Source organism: Vombatus ursinus, unplaced genomic scaffold (genome assembly GCF_900497805.2).
Source record: "Vombatus ursinus unplaced genomic scaffold, bare-nosed wombat genome assembly UNPS02014792.1, whole genome shotgun sequence".
Classification (NCBI taxonomy): domain Eukaryota; kingdom Metazoa; phylum Chordata; class Mammalia; order Diprotodontia; family Vombatidae; genus Vombatus; species Vombatus ursinus.
In genome coordinates this window covers 12,924,055-12,941,518 of record NW_020954570.1, presented here as the reverse complement: position 1 = coordinate 12,941,518, position 17,464 = coordinate 12,924,055, and the positions used below count along the sequence as shown (strand labels likewise).

Genomic DNA, 17,464 nt, shown 5'->3' with positions numbered 1-17,464 from the left:
TGTGACCATACACTCTAATATCCTCGTCATTTTTCTTGCTCTGGAACTGTGATCCAGAACCATGTATGGGAAATGTGACAGAGTCCTGCACCCAGTGCCAGAAAAGGGTCCTCTACATTCTCCTTCTGAGCAGTTGTCCCACCCCATTACTGTCTGTGGGCTGGGAGCCCTGGAAGCTGCTGCTGCTGATTCAGTCACCCCCACTGCCTGCTGCTGACTTGCCAGGGCACAGTGTACACTGGACTGCATTCCACTCTCATCTCAGTGAGACAGATTTTTTTCTGCTGACCTTCTAAGTTATCTTGGGCTGGAAATTTGTTTCACCCTACTCTTTTGCTGGTTCTGACACCTTTGAATTCATTTTGAGCCATTATTTTAAAGTTATTTGGAGGGGGATTTGGGAGAACTCGAGCAAATCCCTGCCTTTACATGGCCATCTTCACTCCACCCTCCAGTGTATTCTTTCAATTTCTACTTTGCCCTCTGCTTCTAAAATATATGGACAGTGTTATGATTTCTTGAAATATGATATCTTTTTTGTTCCTTGCTTTTAGATAGCCCTATGACTCTTAATGGCAGCTAAGTGGCACAGTGGATAGAGTGTTGGGCTGGAGTCAGGAAGATTCCTCTTCCTGAGTTCAAATCTGGCCTCAGACACTTACTAGCTGTGTGACCCTGGGCAAGTCACTTAACCCTGTTTGCCCCAGTTAACTCACCTGTAAAATAAGCTGGAGAAGGAAGTGGCAAACTACTCCAGTATCTTTGTCAAGAGACCCCCAAATGGAGTCACTAAGAGTCAAACATGACTGAAAAAATGATTGAAAAACAAAACTGATTCTTAAATTTTTCTCACCTTGATCTGTTTTCCAGGTCAGTTCTGTTTTTTTCTTCTATTTTTTTTTAGGTCTTTTGACTTCATTTGATTTTTTTTCTTTCCACGCCTCATGGAGTTATTTGCTTCCATGTGGCCAATTCTAATTTTCAAAGAGTTATTTTCAGTAAAATTTTGTATTTCTCTTTCCAATTTTTAATTTTCTTTTCATATGTTTCTTCCCTAGATCTTTCCTCTTTTCTCATTCTTTCCTCCAATATTTTCAGTCGATTTAAAAAATCATTTTAGCTCCTTTTTCAACTATTCTAGGAATTCCTGTTGGACATGTGTCCCAGATACAATTTTCTTATTGTCTTTACTTATAGATTTTTCTAGTCATTCTCTTTTTTTTTTTGTATTTGTGTCTTGGACATCTGTTACCATAATAACCCTTTATTATAGGCCTTTTTTTCTTGTGTTTGTTTGCTCATTCTTCCAGCCTACTTCTTGACTTTGGACTTTATGTTAATGCTGTGCTCTGAACTCTCCTGGGTTTGGAGGGAGGTGATGTCTGGCCTGAACTTCTTTCCTCTTATGTCTTTCTGCTGCTTTCACAGCTGCAGATCATGCCCTAAAAAATTTCACTGCTTTCAAAGTGGTGTGATCCAGGGGGAGGTCTGTTCACTTCCTTCCTGTCTAAGTTCTGCATATTCCTGGCCCAAATTTGCCTTTATCCATTTGTTTTTGTTGGAAGTTTCAGCAGACCAGTGCTTGACTCAGCCACTCTTGGCCCACTGAAAGGCTCTGTGGATTTACAGTATCTGAACTGTTGTTCCCCTTTGGTCTAAGATATTGTGCACTGCTCTTGGGATCCAAACCACACAGCTACCATTTGTTTCCTGGAATTTGTTCCCAAAACCATAGCTTGGGATTGTTCCTCTTCACCCTGAATCTGTGACCCAGCACTGGTAACAGAGCTGCCAGAAGGACCCCAAATCTGCATCCAATCCTTGCTCAGGGATTTTCTGGGATCTCTTTGTAGTGCCCTATTTAAACCCTCTCTCAGTATTTTGGTACTGGAATGCTCCCTAAGATCTGTCACTGTACCATCCTCTTGTCAAGACCATCCCATCCCTAAGCCATCCTGATATGGAAAAATGACTCACTGAGACTTCTTCTTGGCTTTCCTGATCAGAATTTAATCTGGTGCATTCTCTAGGTCAAGTAATAGCAAGGAGGCCAGTGTCACTGGATCTCAGGGTAAATGTGAGGGGAGGAAGGGTGTTGGTGCAAGGTATTAGAAGAGAGGAAAAGTGATGGCAGGATAAGAGGGTAAGTTATGAAGACCTTTTAATGTCAAACAGGATTTTATATTTGATCCTAGAAGTGATAGGCAGACATTGGATTCTAGGGAGTAGGGAAAAAGGAGGATTTGCCATGGCCAAACCCCACTTATGGCTAAATGGAAGATGGACTAGACAGCAAGATGGACTGGATGGGCAAGTGGACCATCATCAAGCTATTGCAATAGATCAGGCATGAGATTAGGAGAACCTGTACCAGGTTGGTAGAAATGCCATATTGTAAGAAAAGGTAATCATTTTCAAGCTAAAATCAACAGGACTTGGCAACAGATTGGATATGGGGGGTGGGGGTGGAGAACATAGTGAGAGAGTGAGAAGTTGAGGATGATACCTTGGTTCTGAGCCTGGGTTGGATGATTGTGTCTTCAACAGTAATAGAGAACTTTGGAAGAGGGGAGTATATAGGGAAAGTATGGAATTCAGTTTTGGACATGTTGAGTTCAAGATATCTACAAGACACTTCATCCAAGATGTCTAATACGCACATTTTTCATGACTTGCTCTGATCCTCACAATTCATAATCTAATGACCCATTTCCTTACGATGGCCCTCATCAAGTTTGGCTAGGCCAGTAGAAAACTTAGGAAGGGAACATAATGACTTCATTCTTATAACCCAGTCCCTAAAAAAAAAAAAAAAAAAAGTTCTAATAAGCTAACCTCTAAGTTTCTCTGTAACATTATTAGGGCTGTGACAACAACCACAGAATCACAGAAGCCTCCCTGTTCCTTCCTAGTAATCCACTCAATGACATCAATAATTCACATTATTACAGTTCTTTAATGTTTGAAAATCTATCTTCACAACATCCCAATGAGGTTGACCTCACAAGTATTATTATCCTTATTTTACAAGTGTTGAAATTAGAGTGCAGAGAGATTCAATGTTACTACTAAATGTTTCATGCATAATTTGAACCCAGAATTCCTGAATCTTTGATCTGGCACTCTGGAGCTACTCCACACTGCCTCACATCCTTGAAATTTGGCCACCCGTCATCCGCTTAAAGATCCTGTAAGGCAGCCTATTTCCATTTTTTCGTAGTTCTATTTGTTATGTTCTTCCTTATATTAATCCCAGTTCATTTAGCTATCCTCAAAACCATCTAACCCCACTATTTTAATATCTTTATCTTGAATGTCTCTTTTCAATTTCAAGTCCACAAAATTATTTTCTGATCAACTTAATATTTAATTGATTGAAACTGGAAGATTTATTCATTAGTCAATAATACATTTCTTATTCTTACTATGAAACAAAGTCACCAGAGTAATAGCAGTGTCAGCAGTGCCTGGCACATAATAATACAAAAATAAACAATAAATATTTATTGACTGACTGGGATTACAAAGATAGATAAGTCGCACATCTTCTTTTTAAGGTGCTTACACCCTTTAACAGTGATAGAAGGTAGGGAGGACAAAGAATTAACCCAATTGAAACTTTTTTATATTATGAAATATCTATGTATTTATTTATATCATTGTAAAGTAGGAGTAACTGAATCAAGGAATCAATCACCCCAGCTCTCCTCTTCTTCCCTTCAGTAACAAGAGATTATAGTCCTAATACCTTATTAAGTGAAAGGACTCTGTGTACTTTTGCCTTACCTTGCCTTGGCCCAGGCCTCCATGACATATTGCCTACTATACCCCTATTCTCACACCTTCACTCCATTACCAATTTGGACTCTAGTTTCCCTGGCTCTGATAGGTTAATTTTTGCTTTATCTTCCCATGGCCCAGTCTTACATAACATTTTTCCATCATCTCTTCCACCATGATCCCTTGGTAAAAACATTCTTGCCCCACCCCCCCTTTCCAGCACCTCTTTATGTTATTTTCTTCTTTTAGTATTTAAGCTCCTTAAGGGTGAGGACTGTATTATTTGCTTGTATTTGTATCCCTAACTCTTGGCACAGTGCCTGGTACATAGAAAGTGCTGAGTAAATTATATCTATCAATCAGTCTATCTTTACCGTCTATCTACTTATCTATCTATCTATCTAGTCACTCTGTGAATCAAAGGCATTAAACTAAGTGTGAACAACTTAGTTAATCATGGTGGGATATAGTGGAATGCTTCAGGTCATTGAATGAAATGAAATGATGCTAACAGAAAATATATTGGGATTAGTTGAGGAGACTCAGTCATGCTCCATGAGGTTTGTATAACATAGGGAGCCAATTCAGACTTAGCATCTGAATGGTGGGTCAGACTAGAGAAGAGAGCAATCTATTCTCTCAGTCCCCTGACAGAGAATTGCTTGGGGCAGTAAGTAAGAGCCTGTTTTTTCTTCTACCGACATTGACCAGAGGATGACCTTGTGAACTTTAAAGGGTCAAAATACTTCCCACTGACATCCCAGCAGTGTCCCCAGAACAGGAGTGACTAGTGGCAGCCTAGGAGAAACTAGAGAGAACTCTCACCACCCTTCACTGTCCTCTCCACCCCACTCCACCCCAATCCACCCCACCCAATCCCTTTCCTTACCTTATAGAAATAGCTTAATATGCCCTGGAAGCTCTATAGCTGACCAGTTCCAGCTGGACAGTTCCTCTACCTCTATTTCCTCTACCTTTCCCCCTCCTCCCCCTCTCCTATTCTCCCTCTCTCTACGTGGGGAGTCATACCCTCACATGTGGGTGCTCTGTCCAAAGGAATATAAATGTTGATCACTTATACTTCACAAGGTATATTGGGATTTGGGGGCTAGATTTTTTTTCTTCCCTACTTGTTCTACCTTTTTTTTTTTTGCTGTTGTTTTTAAACTGGGACAACTAACTCTTTTGTCTCATGTAGATTTCATTCATGATTTATTGAAATATAGGCCTGAAAAAACAGGCTTGATAAAGCCCATTGGGATTTAAATGGAGCTACTTAACTATGTCTTTAAAATTGCAATTTTAAATTTAATGTAAAAATTTGGGAAATTTTTAAATTGTCTCAGCTTCTTAATCTGTCAATTGGAGATAATGATAGCACTTCCAGGGTTTAGGACAGTGCCTGGCATATAGTAAGTATTTAATATATGCTAATCAATAACTGATACTCAAGGGATTTACATTCTACTGGCAGATAAAGAGGCTGGGGTGAGAAAAGATAAACATGTATACAGTTAAGTGAGTATATGGGAATTTTTGGAGGGATACCCCACTAATAACTGGAAGAATAAAAGAAACTATTCAGAAGAGCTATGTTGAGCTGAACATTAAAGGAAGGTAGATTATGAAAGGTGGAGGGGACTGCTGTACATTCCAGGTATCAGAAATAGCTTGTACAAATTGAAGGTGGGAGTAAGTAGAATATCAAATTCAGGGAACAACATGAAAGTCCAATTTGGCTGGAAAGTAAAGTCTATGAACGTGTTAGATAGCTTAATCAGATATTCCTTCCCCTGTCCAAACACATGCTTTGAAAGTGCCTTACATTCATTTTTTTTTTTAGACTTCCATTTGTATTACAATATATTGGCCTTGTGAGCAACTGGGTCCATAAATGGTTGACATCACAGTAAAGGACTACATAAGATCATAGATCTTATCATAGATCTCATCAGTGGCAGAGCCAGATAGAAAGTAAATGTCCTAAGCACAAGTCAAACTATGCTTCTGGATTTTCATCTTTCTCTAGTTAATTCAATGGGACAGGTATGATACAAATTAGGTCAAAATGTTGGTTTCAATTCCTATGTTGACCAGTTGTCTGAACTCCATCCCATTATCACAAAAAGCATGCTTCACTGTAGTTACAAATGAATGCATACCCCAGAAATAGGACAAACCCATTACTGAAACCACAAACTCCAAGTGGAGTTTGTGAGCAAGCCATGTCTGAATGATATGAGAAGTTAACAACTGATACCAGCAAGTTTTTAAAAGATTAAACTAGAGGCCAATGGTCTCAAACCCAAATTCTATGTTTGCCTATAAAACTAATCTATTTGTGCTAACACTCTACATATCTTTGTTTTTCTTCACAAGGATTTGTTAGTCATATTCATCTTTCATTCACATATTCATCTTAACAAAGAGAGGAAGGTTGTATAATATATCTTGAACAATCTTGTTGTAAGCAATTTGTAATTTCTCATTTAACCACCCCTAACCTTCTCCCATTTCAAGAAAAAATACAATAGGTTAGGGAGTAGGTTTAAAAAATAATTTTAAGGCAAGTACAAATTGCCCTCAACTGCCAAATGTTTAGATTGCTTAATTGATAAAGGTTTTATTTTCTTTTTTTTTTCAGGTACCATGATCAACAAGATGTCACTAGCAACTTCCTTGGAGCAATGTGGTTGATTTCAATAACTTTTCTCTCCATTGGTTATGGTGACATGGTACCTAACACATATTGTGGAAAAGGAGTCTGTTTACTTACTGGAATTATGGTAAGTGACACTTACCTCTCTCCACCTCCTTCAAACTCTGTTTTAATTCACTTCTGATAAGAATATATTTAGATTGTTCTATCCATGGACCAAGTCACTTCAAACTAATTTTCTAGTTTCTTCCTAACAGAAAACTAACATAAGTTTGTTTTTTTTGCTCTTTTCATCCTTTTCATTTCAATTCTTCACTTCATGGAGTTCCATGTAAAACATATCGTAAATAGTATCTCCCTCAGTCTATACATTGTCACTTTTTTTTAGAGCCAGGACACACTACGGTTAGCTGAGAAGTTTTATTAGCTTTTAACAGTTAGGAGGAAAATTTCAAGGATAGAAGCTTGCTAAATTTTAAGCACACCTAGTTTGTACAGTTGTGCTAACATGGGATGTTATGTTACATGCGACAATATTGTAGTTGAGTGATATATTTTATCATAAACAACTTTAAATTTCTAAACACTTAGAGTATTTAATACTTCATAACATTTATTTTTAGTTGTCCTTAGTTTTTTAGGCAGCTGGTTCTGTCTCTAAGCTAAATTTATCGTTGGCTTTTGTGGAGTTGATTTTAGTGTGTGTTATCATCATAAACATTATTTTTTCTTGGTAGGTGCCTAAGTATGATGATGAATGGGAATTTTGAACTCCTTAGGCTCTGAGAATGTGGAGTGATCTATTGTTTGGGCTTTTGAAGTCAAGCATATCACCTTAATATGCCAGGCATGCCTCAGTCTGAACTGGGAATGTTCCTTTTCCTGTTTCAGGGCTAGTATATAGACCAAGACCTAGTTCTCTAAAAAGACCTCCCTCACACCTGGCCCCCAACCTAGATTTTGCCTATATGATATCTAACAATGGTAGAGAATACCTTCTTTGACATAATTATGCATTGCTAGAGTGAGGCCAAACAGATACCTCATTAGCCATGAAAATATAGCTACAATTAATTATAAGATTGCCAATGGCGACTTGGAGCCTAAATTACTAGTCCTAGTTATGAAACATATGTAATTTCTGTCATAATTTTATTGTTATTTGCACAGTATAAATCTACCTATTTTCAGAATTGTGGTGAAAATTATTTATCCTACTTGATTTACATAGAAGTTTATTTCTTATATTGTATGTTTAACATGGCGTCATTTCTTTTATTTTCCAAATATAAAATGATGTGATGTTGATAATGATAACATTTACATAAAAGTCTTCCTAGAAAGTCACATAACAAGATATTATTTATTAAAATACCTCACAATTATAGGCTATTTTCTACCAGCCTTCTAATTAGAAGGTTCCTTTGGGTCCTTTATGGAAAAGTGTTCCTTCATCTCTAGTCTAGAATCATGACTGAGTATGGGCTAATATACAGTGACTTATGTATTGTTGGATAAAAGCTAAATCCAAGGTTAATCTTTCATGCATGACTAACAGCTGTATATTGATCTGTCCTTGATTTTTCTTTGTCCTGAATTCAATTGTACTCCACGAATTCTATTTCCTTTCTCAACAGACTTATTTTGACATTTTTGACTCCATGGTCAAGTCTCATTGTAGAAAGTAAACTTTAAAATTTGAAATCCATGGTCATCATCATGTAAATTTTTATTAAATGCCTGTCACATGTGTAATGTAACATAATAATACATTCTGATTAAACTGCAGAAACTAAGGGAAACATTAAATATAAAAAAATAGTATGTGAAAATAAAGCAATGCAGCTCCTACTTTCTAACCTTGTATTCTCAAATACCAATTTCAGGCTGACATAAATTAGCCTTTACTTCCCATCCCACATTTCTATCCTGATCAAAGACTTCGTCTAATTGATGTCTAATTGTCTATTACATATCTTGAGTAAATATATCTGAAGAGCTTTACTTATTTGTAGAAAATTCCACTCATCTTTTATGAATGGTACAATTTATACTACATTTAGCTATTAGACTATTGCTATACAGTTGGCTAGACAAATTTATCTGACGCTGGGTCACAAGGTAGAATTTTGAGGGAAATGATCTTAGGATGATATTTATTTATTCCAGTCAATAAACTGGCTTCTATGTTATGGGTATATGTCACGTGATGTCTCCATGAATTTGAACAAAGAGTAGACATTGTTCTCTAAAAGACCGATATAGTAAACATTTGCCTGTACTGTACAAAACAAGTCAATCCATCTTTAAGAGCCTCTTGCAATAACTTTTAATGACCAAGTGTGATAGGAGCCACCCGCCTCCATGCAAAGCCAGGTTTTCCTCAATAGGTATTGAGACCATCCTTCAAACATAAAGGCTCAAGCTGTTGACATTAGTTGAGTACAAAATAGCCATGAGTAGCTGCAATAGCTCTCTGATGCTTGGCTGGTGGAAAATGATGGATACTCAAGCAAGAGATCTTCACTCAGCTGAATCAAATGGGGGGATCCTCAGTGCCTATCTTTGTTGCATACCCTTTGCTATGGCTAACTAAATCAATTTCCTTTAATTAACTGTTGAATGACCCACAAGCTTCTCATTTTGTTCCAATACCAAACTTAAACTTGGTCTGAGGCTAGCCCTGTTCAGAACAGAAGGACAGAATACAGCAGAACAATCACTTCTTAACTCTCAATTGTCTTTGGAGACAATATCCACCAAGTCTGAAATATTTTTTGCTCATCAAAAGTCTCCCCAAAAAGTGCTGTTTGATTTCTTTTGAATTACCCAATCAAGACATGATCTGTTTTTATGTCAGGTGTTTATTTTACTTATTCAGAAATAGACTTCTATTTTTTGGTTGTTTGTTTTCTTATGACTGAATCTCCCTATCTCACTCAGACTGGAAATTCAGTAGCCACTCATGGGCCTGATCCTTGGCCTGATCCCATCACTTATCATCCCAGAAGCTTTAACCTGCTGAGTTACTGCCATTTGATCTGGTTCATCCTTTTCTTAGGCCGCCTGGTGAACCTTTGCTCCCAGCCCACACTATATTGGTCTAGGACTTAATATGGATACTCTCTTGGCTTTTGTCCAACTACAGCTCAGAATTCCTGATCATCCTCATTCTCCCCTAGCCTCCCCTAGAGACCACAGGCATGTGCCAGGCACACCCAGCCACTGTGTGTGTTTGAATAAGTGAACACAGTACATCCTTCCCCTCCCTTCTCCAGTTTTATGAAGAGGAAATATAACATGTGCTATTCTTAAGACAAAAAAACTATTGTCATTGAATTACATCTTGCATTATTTCTCTGAAAAGGATGAAAATGTGTTCATCCTCATCTTTTTGTATTAAGTTGCATTTTCATTAAAATTATCTCATTGGTGTGTGAGTATGTATGTTAGAGACAGGTGGAGCGAAGGAGTTTGATATTATGCTATGGCATCTGTGATCTTTGAAGTTATATAATTCTTCCTTTGGTTACACCTAACAGGGCTTCCACATTTTAATAATAAAACACACTAGGAAACTAACATAATTGTGTTCTTTCCATAAGTTGAACTAATTGTTTCATGCCATAATATTAATAAATATTAGCATTTTAATAGAAAAGCTTCAACTTTAAATGGGGTGATTTTGTAATTTTTAAATGGAGAAATGTTGCCTACAGAAATATTTAATCATATTTTAGAAGAGAGAATGCAAGTTTAAAATAAGTCGTTTCCTTTGCTTCAGGGACTTTACAATTCAATAGATAATGTCAACAAAGTACTTAAGCAGGGTGGATAATAATATTAGTAAGAAGTAAGACGTTCTATAGGTAATTTGACTATCCACTTACTATCATTTGCATTTTAAGCTCACCTGTCTTGCTTCTCCTGCATTGGTAGAGTACATCTTGTTGTCATCAAGTAACTATTGTAATACCATACTGTTGCTACTCTTTGAAGGAATATGGTTGATGATGGAAAACCAAATGTCAATGATTTTTTTAATTAGAAAAATTGAGAAATGTCACTTTTATTATAGCAAAATTTGCTAAAAATGAATTTTCTAATATAAAAAATGTATTTATTATGTGTTTGGTGTCTATTATTCCATACGTAATATATAACCTGTCCTTTTAAATATGTGTCCTAATAAATTCTTAATAATAATAAAGTAATAACAATAGCAATAATGTCTTAGAACAAGAGTAAAAATGTTATCAAAGAATTTGAATTATATGACAAAAAGAGAAAAAAAAAATGGTCACATGGCAGGATTGAGAGATAACAGGTAGATGGCCAGTATCAGTGGAAGAGTGTTCCACTGGTATTCTGAAAAGAAAGAAAGTGAAGATGGTCTCCAAGCATGTTGGTTAGACCCCTATAGAAAACTTTTGGGAGAACATGGATAAGAGCCACACAAGATGGGCAGACATGAATGAATTAAGATTTACGTCATTAGAGGGAACTTCCAAACTTACTAGATCAAAGATTCATTGAATATTTGAATGTATGTATTCAACTGTGTTAGGAATAATTCATCATTAGTGCTTAGAGATTTATTTTATAAGATTAATCTTAGGGTCATTACTTTTTTTTTCTTCTCTACCTCCTTGTCAGTTTAATGCTCTGTGGATCAGCTTGTTCTTGTCACCCCAGTGACTACCCCAACTACAATTCCTTTCTCTGGCTGTCACTCCCCTATATATGTGTTATATCTCTGTTAGAATGTAAATTCCTAAAAAGCAGGTACTGTCTCATTTTTTATATTTATAAACCCAACATTTAGAACAGTACTTGGCACATTGCAAGCACTTAATAAATGGCTTTTCATTTATTCACTTTTGATTGATTACATTCCCAATGTAATGTTTTATATATATTAGTTTTAATGTCCAGGCTCTCTCAAAAATAGATTTAATTTTCTAATTTCATATTGCCCTTAGGTTGTGTTATAATATTTCATTAGGCAGCTAGGTGGTGCAGTGGATAGAGAGCCAGGCCCATGGTCAGGAAAACTCATCTTCCTGAGTTCAAATCTGGCCTCAGACACTACTAGATATGTGACCATGGTCAATTTACTTAACCCTGTTTTTCTTAGTTTCCCATCTGTAAAATGAGCTGGAGAAGGAAATGGCAAACCACTCCAGTATCTCTGCCAAAAAAACCCCAAATGGGGTCACAAAGAATCAGACATGACTGAACAACAACAATAACAACAACAAAAGTTGTGCATTTTAAAAATTAATGAACAAATTTTGTTTAAATATAAATAAATTTCATTTAAATATAAATATCTCTTAAGTATATTCATTTTGCAAAAGGAAACAGAAAGTTCCTGCCTTGGAATTTTCTAGTAAACAAAACAATTCTCATGAAGTCTGAAGAAAATATATAAATAAGAATAATTATATCATTTTACCTACTGAGAGGCAGCATAGAGTAGTAGGTAGAGAGCCAGCCTTTGAGTAGAAAGACCTGGGTTCAAGTGTGTCAAATTTGCCTCTGATCACTACCAGTTGTATTGCCCTCAGAAGGTCACGTAATCTTTCAATGTCCGAGGCAACCTGGTGAGACTAAGTTGCAGAAGAGGTGCTAACCTGCATTGGTAGAGAAAGTTTCTTGATTGATCAACTATTACAGTTCCCTGTACCAGTGAAATCATAGATCTGCGTCACACAAAGAAAGAAGCAACTATCTCAAGAAAAACTATACTTAGATGGTTCTATAGCCTCTGAGGATGTAAAAACTGGTAGATTAGATATTTTCAGCTTTCTAATTAGGAAAAAAAATCCATAGTATTACATTTTCAAAATTCCTCCTTCTCCCTAAATGTTTACAGCATCAAATTTGTGTAATATTATGAAGTCTAGAATAATAATAATAATAATAATAATACCATGTAGCATTGATGTACCACTTGAAGGTCTGCAAAGCACTCCATATATATATATATATGTATGTCTGTATATATATATATGTATGTATGTCTGTATATATATATATATACATATATATATATAAAATCTCATTTCATTCTCACGACAGTTTTGTGAAGTAGAAGCTATCAATACCTCCATTCTCACAGATAAAACTGGAACTGAGGGAGGTTAAGTGATTTTGTGTCTAAGCTTGGATTTGAACTCTGTTCTTTCGGATACCAAATCCATTACTCTATCCACTATGCCATGCTGTTTATGAATTTTTTTTAAATCACAGAGTGACTCAAGCAGTAGTAAAAGTCAATAACTTTCCACTCCATCCACATCAGCCATAACAGTTACACTAAATTAATTATTATATTTCAAAGTGCAATGATCATGGGGAGAGAGAAATAGCTAATGTAAAAAAAATTAAGCTGTATGTGGTCTGTTATATTTTCTGCTACTTTTTATCCTGATGAAATAATAGCTCCTTTTTTTCTGTAAGTGAACATGCTTAGGATTAAATGCTGCATATTTTAAGCCATTCCCTAAATTTTATGTTTAAGTCAATGAGCAAACTGTCAAGAATGGGATCCTTTTTAATCTTTCATAGACTGCTTGTTATCAGAGATCTTGAACATCAAATAAAGTTTTAAAGGAGTATTTTACTGTTTGGTTCTTTCATGGATGTTCAACTAATCTTACCAACAAAAGGGCCAGATGAGAAGAACCTATCTTTAAATTCTTACAACAATTTCTATTTTATGCAGAGCAGCAGGAGGGGATGATGGGCCTTTTCAGTCATAAGGCTAAATTTCCCATCAGTGCCCTAAATGGATCTTCACTTCTCCCCTCAGTGGATCCCAAGAAAAAATCATAAGAAATGTGTCTGCTGCTTTCTTCTGGGTACAGGCAAGTATAGCTGGAAGTTTTTGTGACTTTCCAGCACTCCTTGATTCCACTCCTCAATTAGTATCCCTGGTTGGCACTGTTATATCTTATTCATAATAATTCTGTGAGCAAAATTATCAAATAAAGTTGATAACTAGGTTTAAAAAAGACTTATTTTCTTCCAAAAGTAGAAGCAGAATTGACATAGAATAATTTATTAAAATAAGATCTGAATATCTCACTCTGAACTTTACTATTTAGTTACTTGTATTATATTGTGCTTCACATCAGAAATATGACTCTTCTTTATGACAAGCACAATTAAATCAACATTCATCCTGTAAAAAGTGTCTAGATTCACAATTCAAGGATCTGGAAACCCCAAATTTCTCATAGAGGAAAATTATTTTTGAAATTCTCCGAGTGTTGTTCATCATACTAAATTTGGTGACCTGTAACAGATTTCCCACCACCTACAATGTTAATGACTTAATTACAGGAATATGTTTAGATTTTTTTTTAGTTATATTAATTTGAAAATGAATGATTTGTACCCTGTACAAAGAGGGTACAACTTAACAATTACGTTATTTGAATTCAAGGATGATTTTTTTTTTACTCCTTCCTTACCTAACAGTTTTCCTTGTTTCATGGTAAACGTTTGTGAATTGGAAATTGATTTGACTTTGAAACTGCTAATTTAATTATTTGTAGGCATGTTGGTGGCTAAATTATCATTTATGTTTCATTCCAGTAAATGAAATCCTTTTGTTGGTAGAGGTTTTTTTTTTTAATTAAGAAATTAACACAAATAATTCAATAACGTAAGGATCTGTGACTGCATTTGCATAGGTGTATTCCCTTTGCCAACACAAACCACCTTTGAAGATATACTACTGATCTTTTAGCATTGTTGTGGCCAAAACTTAGGTATTTTGGTTGTCAGAAAATAGAATTGTCATCCCTTGTTGTGGCCATACCTGAAACCTTTCTGATGTGGTAGGACCTGCCAAAGATTGGGCTCCTTTTGAGAACTCAAGATCACCTCTATATAAGGATGAGCATTGTAATAGGAATTTAGTGAGTAAAATAAATAAATATTTGAGAGCTAATGAAATTTGGGTTCTTAGACACAAAGCTAGTTTTATAATATTAAAGGCAAACTAAATGGAAAACATGGTTTTTTAAATGGAAATAGATCAGATAGGATACTTTTTAACTGAAATCTATCTGACAACAATTGAACTTTGTCAGAGAAATTAACAGATTAAAAATTAGAAGAGACCTAGATAACCAGTAAGTCAAACCCACACGTGAAAATAACAAAAGGAAACTATCATATGCACCTCAAATGTTTTGTCTAGTATGCCACCATTTCCTCCAATACATCTTCATATTGCTTTGACTCAAGGTCCTTCACCATCTTGGTTTCCTTCTTCTGAATGATTTCCAGCTTAGCAATGCACTTTCTAAACTGTGGTGCCCAGAACACAATACTCTAGATTTTGCAGTTTGACCAGGGCAGAGTACAAAGGGATGATACATACATTCATACATACATACGTATATGTATATGTACATATATGTGTATGAAAGAGAGGTTCTTATTTCACATTCTTGACTCCCAGATCTTTTCCAGGCAAACTGCCCTCTAACCATCTCTCTTCCATATGTAGTTGATGTTTTAAACTCAAATATAAAATTTTGCATTTATTACTATTGAATTTAATCTTATTAAATTCACCCTAATGTCAACATCTTTGTGGATCCTGACTTTGTAATCTACAATGCTTCCCAGCTTTGTGTTATCTGTAAATTTTATAGTCATGCTATCTATTCTTTTATCCAAGATTTTGATAAAAATGGAAAAAAGGATAGAGTGAGGATAAATCCTTAAGGTACTCCATTAGAGACCGCCTACCAAGTAGACAGGGCAAGTAGGCGGGGCAGTGGATAGAATACCAGGAAGACCTGAGTTCAAATGTGGCCTCAGAATTTTACTAGCTGTGTGACCCTGGGCAAGTCACTTAACCCTATTTGCTTCAGTTTTCTTATCTATTAAATAAATGGAAAAAGCAGATGGCAAATCACTCCAGTATTTTCACCAAGAAAACCCCAAATGGAGTCACAAAGAGTCAGACATGACTGAAGCAACTGAACAATAACCAAGTTAAATTGAATTGTCATTGTCAACTCTTTGAGGAGTCTACAAGTTCTATATAATTATGCTATCATCTAGACCACATTTCTATCTTTTCTGTAAGCATATCATGAAATACTTGATCAAATGCTTTGCTGAAATCTAGGAAAACTTTGTCTATAGCATCCCCCTGAACTAACAGTTTAGTAACCTTGTTATAAAAGGAAATAAGGTCAGTCTTCTATGACCTATTTTTTTGTGATGAAGCAATAATCATTTTGTAATCACCTCTTCCTTTTCTAAATGTTCATTATCTCTTTTACAATCACTTCTAGAATTTTCCAAGGAACCAAGAGACATTTAACCTTCTCCATTAAATCCATGTGTCTCCTGTTCTCCATTATCTTTCAAATATTACTGACAGGTGCTCAGCAATTATATCCTAATCTGTCAGTTTTTCCAGTTATGATTTAGTTCACATTGGTCAAATGATTTTAATTCATCAAGAGCGACTAAGTGCTTTTTAAAAATTATCTTTTACTTATCTTGGGTTACAGCTCCTTATTGGCTATTTGACTATTTTGTTTTGTTCCTTCCCATACAAAGGTCATTCTCCTTGACTGGGAAGGGGGGAGGAGAGGGAGAGAAAGAAGCAGAGAAGAGACTTTACCATTTTTGTTGTCTGCTTTCCTCACCATCTTTAACTCATGCTGAACTTTAGCACTCCTGACACTATTATGAGGGCTCCAGAAAATGCTTCTATAGCCCAAGTCCTCTATCACTGCTATCTTATAATCTGTGCTAGGCTGGTTATTCATTTTATAACTCCATATTTATTTCCTATTTTTGTCTGTAGTATTTTCCAATAACAAAATCACTTATGTTTCTTCTATTGATCTTTGCCCAAATGCTCTCTTAAAGAGAAAAAAAAAATGATTGTATTTTCTACTTTGTTGGGTACCCTTTCTCAAAGGAAAAAACATTAGCTTTCCATAGAGTTTTAGCAAATGGATTTCCTGATCCACTTATAGATTTGAATCTTTGATCACTGCACATTGAGGCTATGTTAGCCTTTCACTATGATTTTTGGAAATTTCATAATAGACCAGTATAATCATGTTATACAAAGTACTTCTTTGTTTCTGCTTTGAATATTTTAAGTAGCGTATATAAGAGATTGTGGCAAAATGACCACCCTCTTGGGTGACTAGTAGGGCTCACAGTTTCCATGCTGGAATAAAAGAAAAGTTTTCTACACTACAGAAAGGAACTAGAGTCTAATTTAACAGCCCATACAAGGGTCACTAAATATAGCATACTCTCTTTGCTTACATTTGTCTGTTCAATTTGGTTTGAGTACAATATACTGAAATTTTCTAATGCTTTTGAAGAGGAGAAAAAAATCCTAAAAAAAATCACACAAAATCCAAGTCAAAATGCTTCATGCTTCAGGCCCATGGAAATGCCATGCCTTTTCTCTGGTTTCCATAAGTATAGACAGGCACAGTAGTCTTTTGATACAGCTAATCTAAGTTAACCATAGTCTTGTCCTAACAATGTAAATGTAGTGCGAAATAATCAGAATATGTTTTCTCACTTTGGTTAAGGAAGTCTTTCCCAAGTGGCTAACATCACACAGCAATTTAATTTCATTGAGTAGCCTATGGCAATCTAAACTGCATCTCTGTTGACTAAAGAAACAGAAAACCTTAGACCCCATAAATTTTTATTGTAAAATCTTGTACATTTTTTCTGATCCACACCACAGATTAAAATTATGCTGGAGTAGACAACAGTATTATGACATTATTGAATTACAACCATTATCATATTGACAAGAATTTATTTTCATCCAAGAAAACTTTCTGGTTTGACCACATGTTGAACATATCTTTTTTAGGAACATGAAAAATAGTGAAATATGCTAATTTTTTGAAATTTGATTAAAGATACATTGAATGGTATTCTAGAAAAAAGTGAAAAGCTTGGAGTTTTCATAGTTTTGTTTATTTGCACTGTTGGTTATTAGTCTCA

The 17,464-nt window shown here is 35.5% G+C and overlaps 1 protein-coding gene across 1 annotated transcript in view; it reads left to right on the top strand.

The window, feature by feature from the left end:
• KCNN2 (potassium calcium-activated channel subfamily N member 2) overlaps positions 1–17,464 on the top strand; it is a 185,642-nt gene that overhangs the window by 126,390 nt on the left and 41,788 nt on the right. Inside the window, exon 4 of the mRNA XM_027869198.1 lies at positions 6,425–6,566. Coding sequence (XP_027724999.1) covers positions 6,425–6,566 — 142 coding nt within the window. The remainder of the gene's footprint in view (positions 1–6,424; positions 6,567–17,464) is intronic.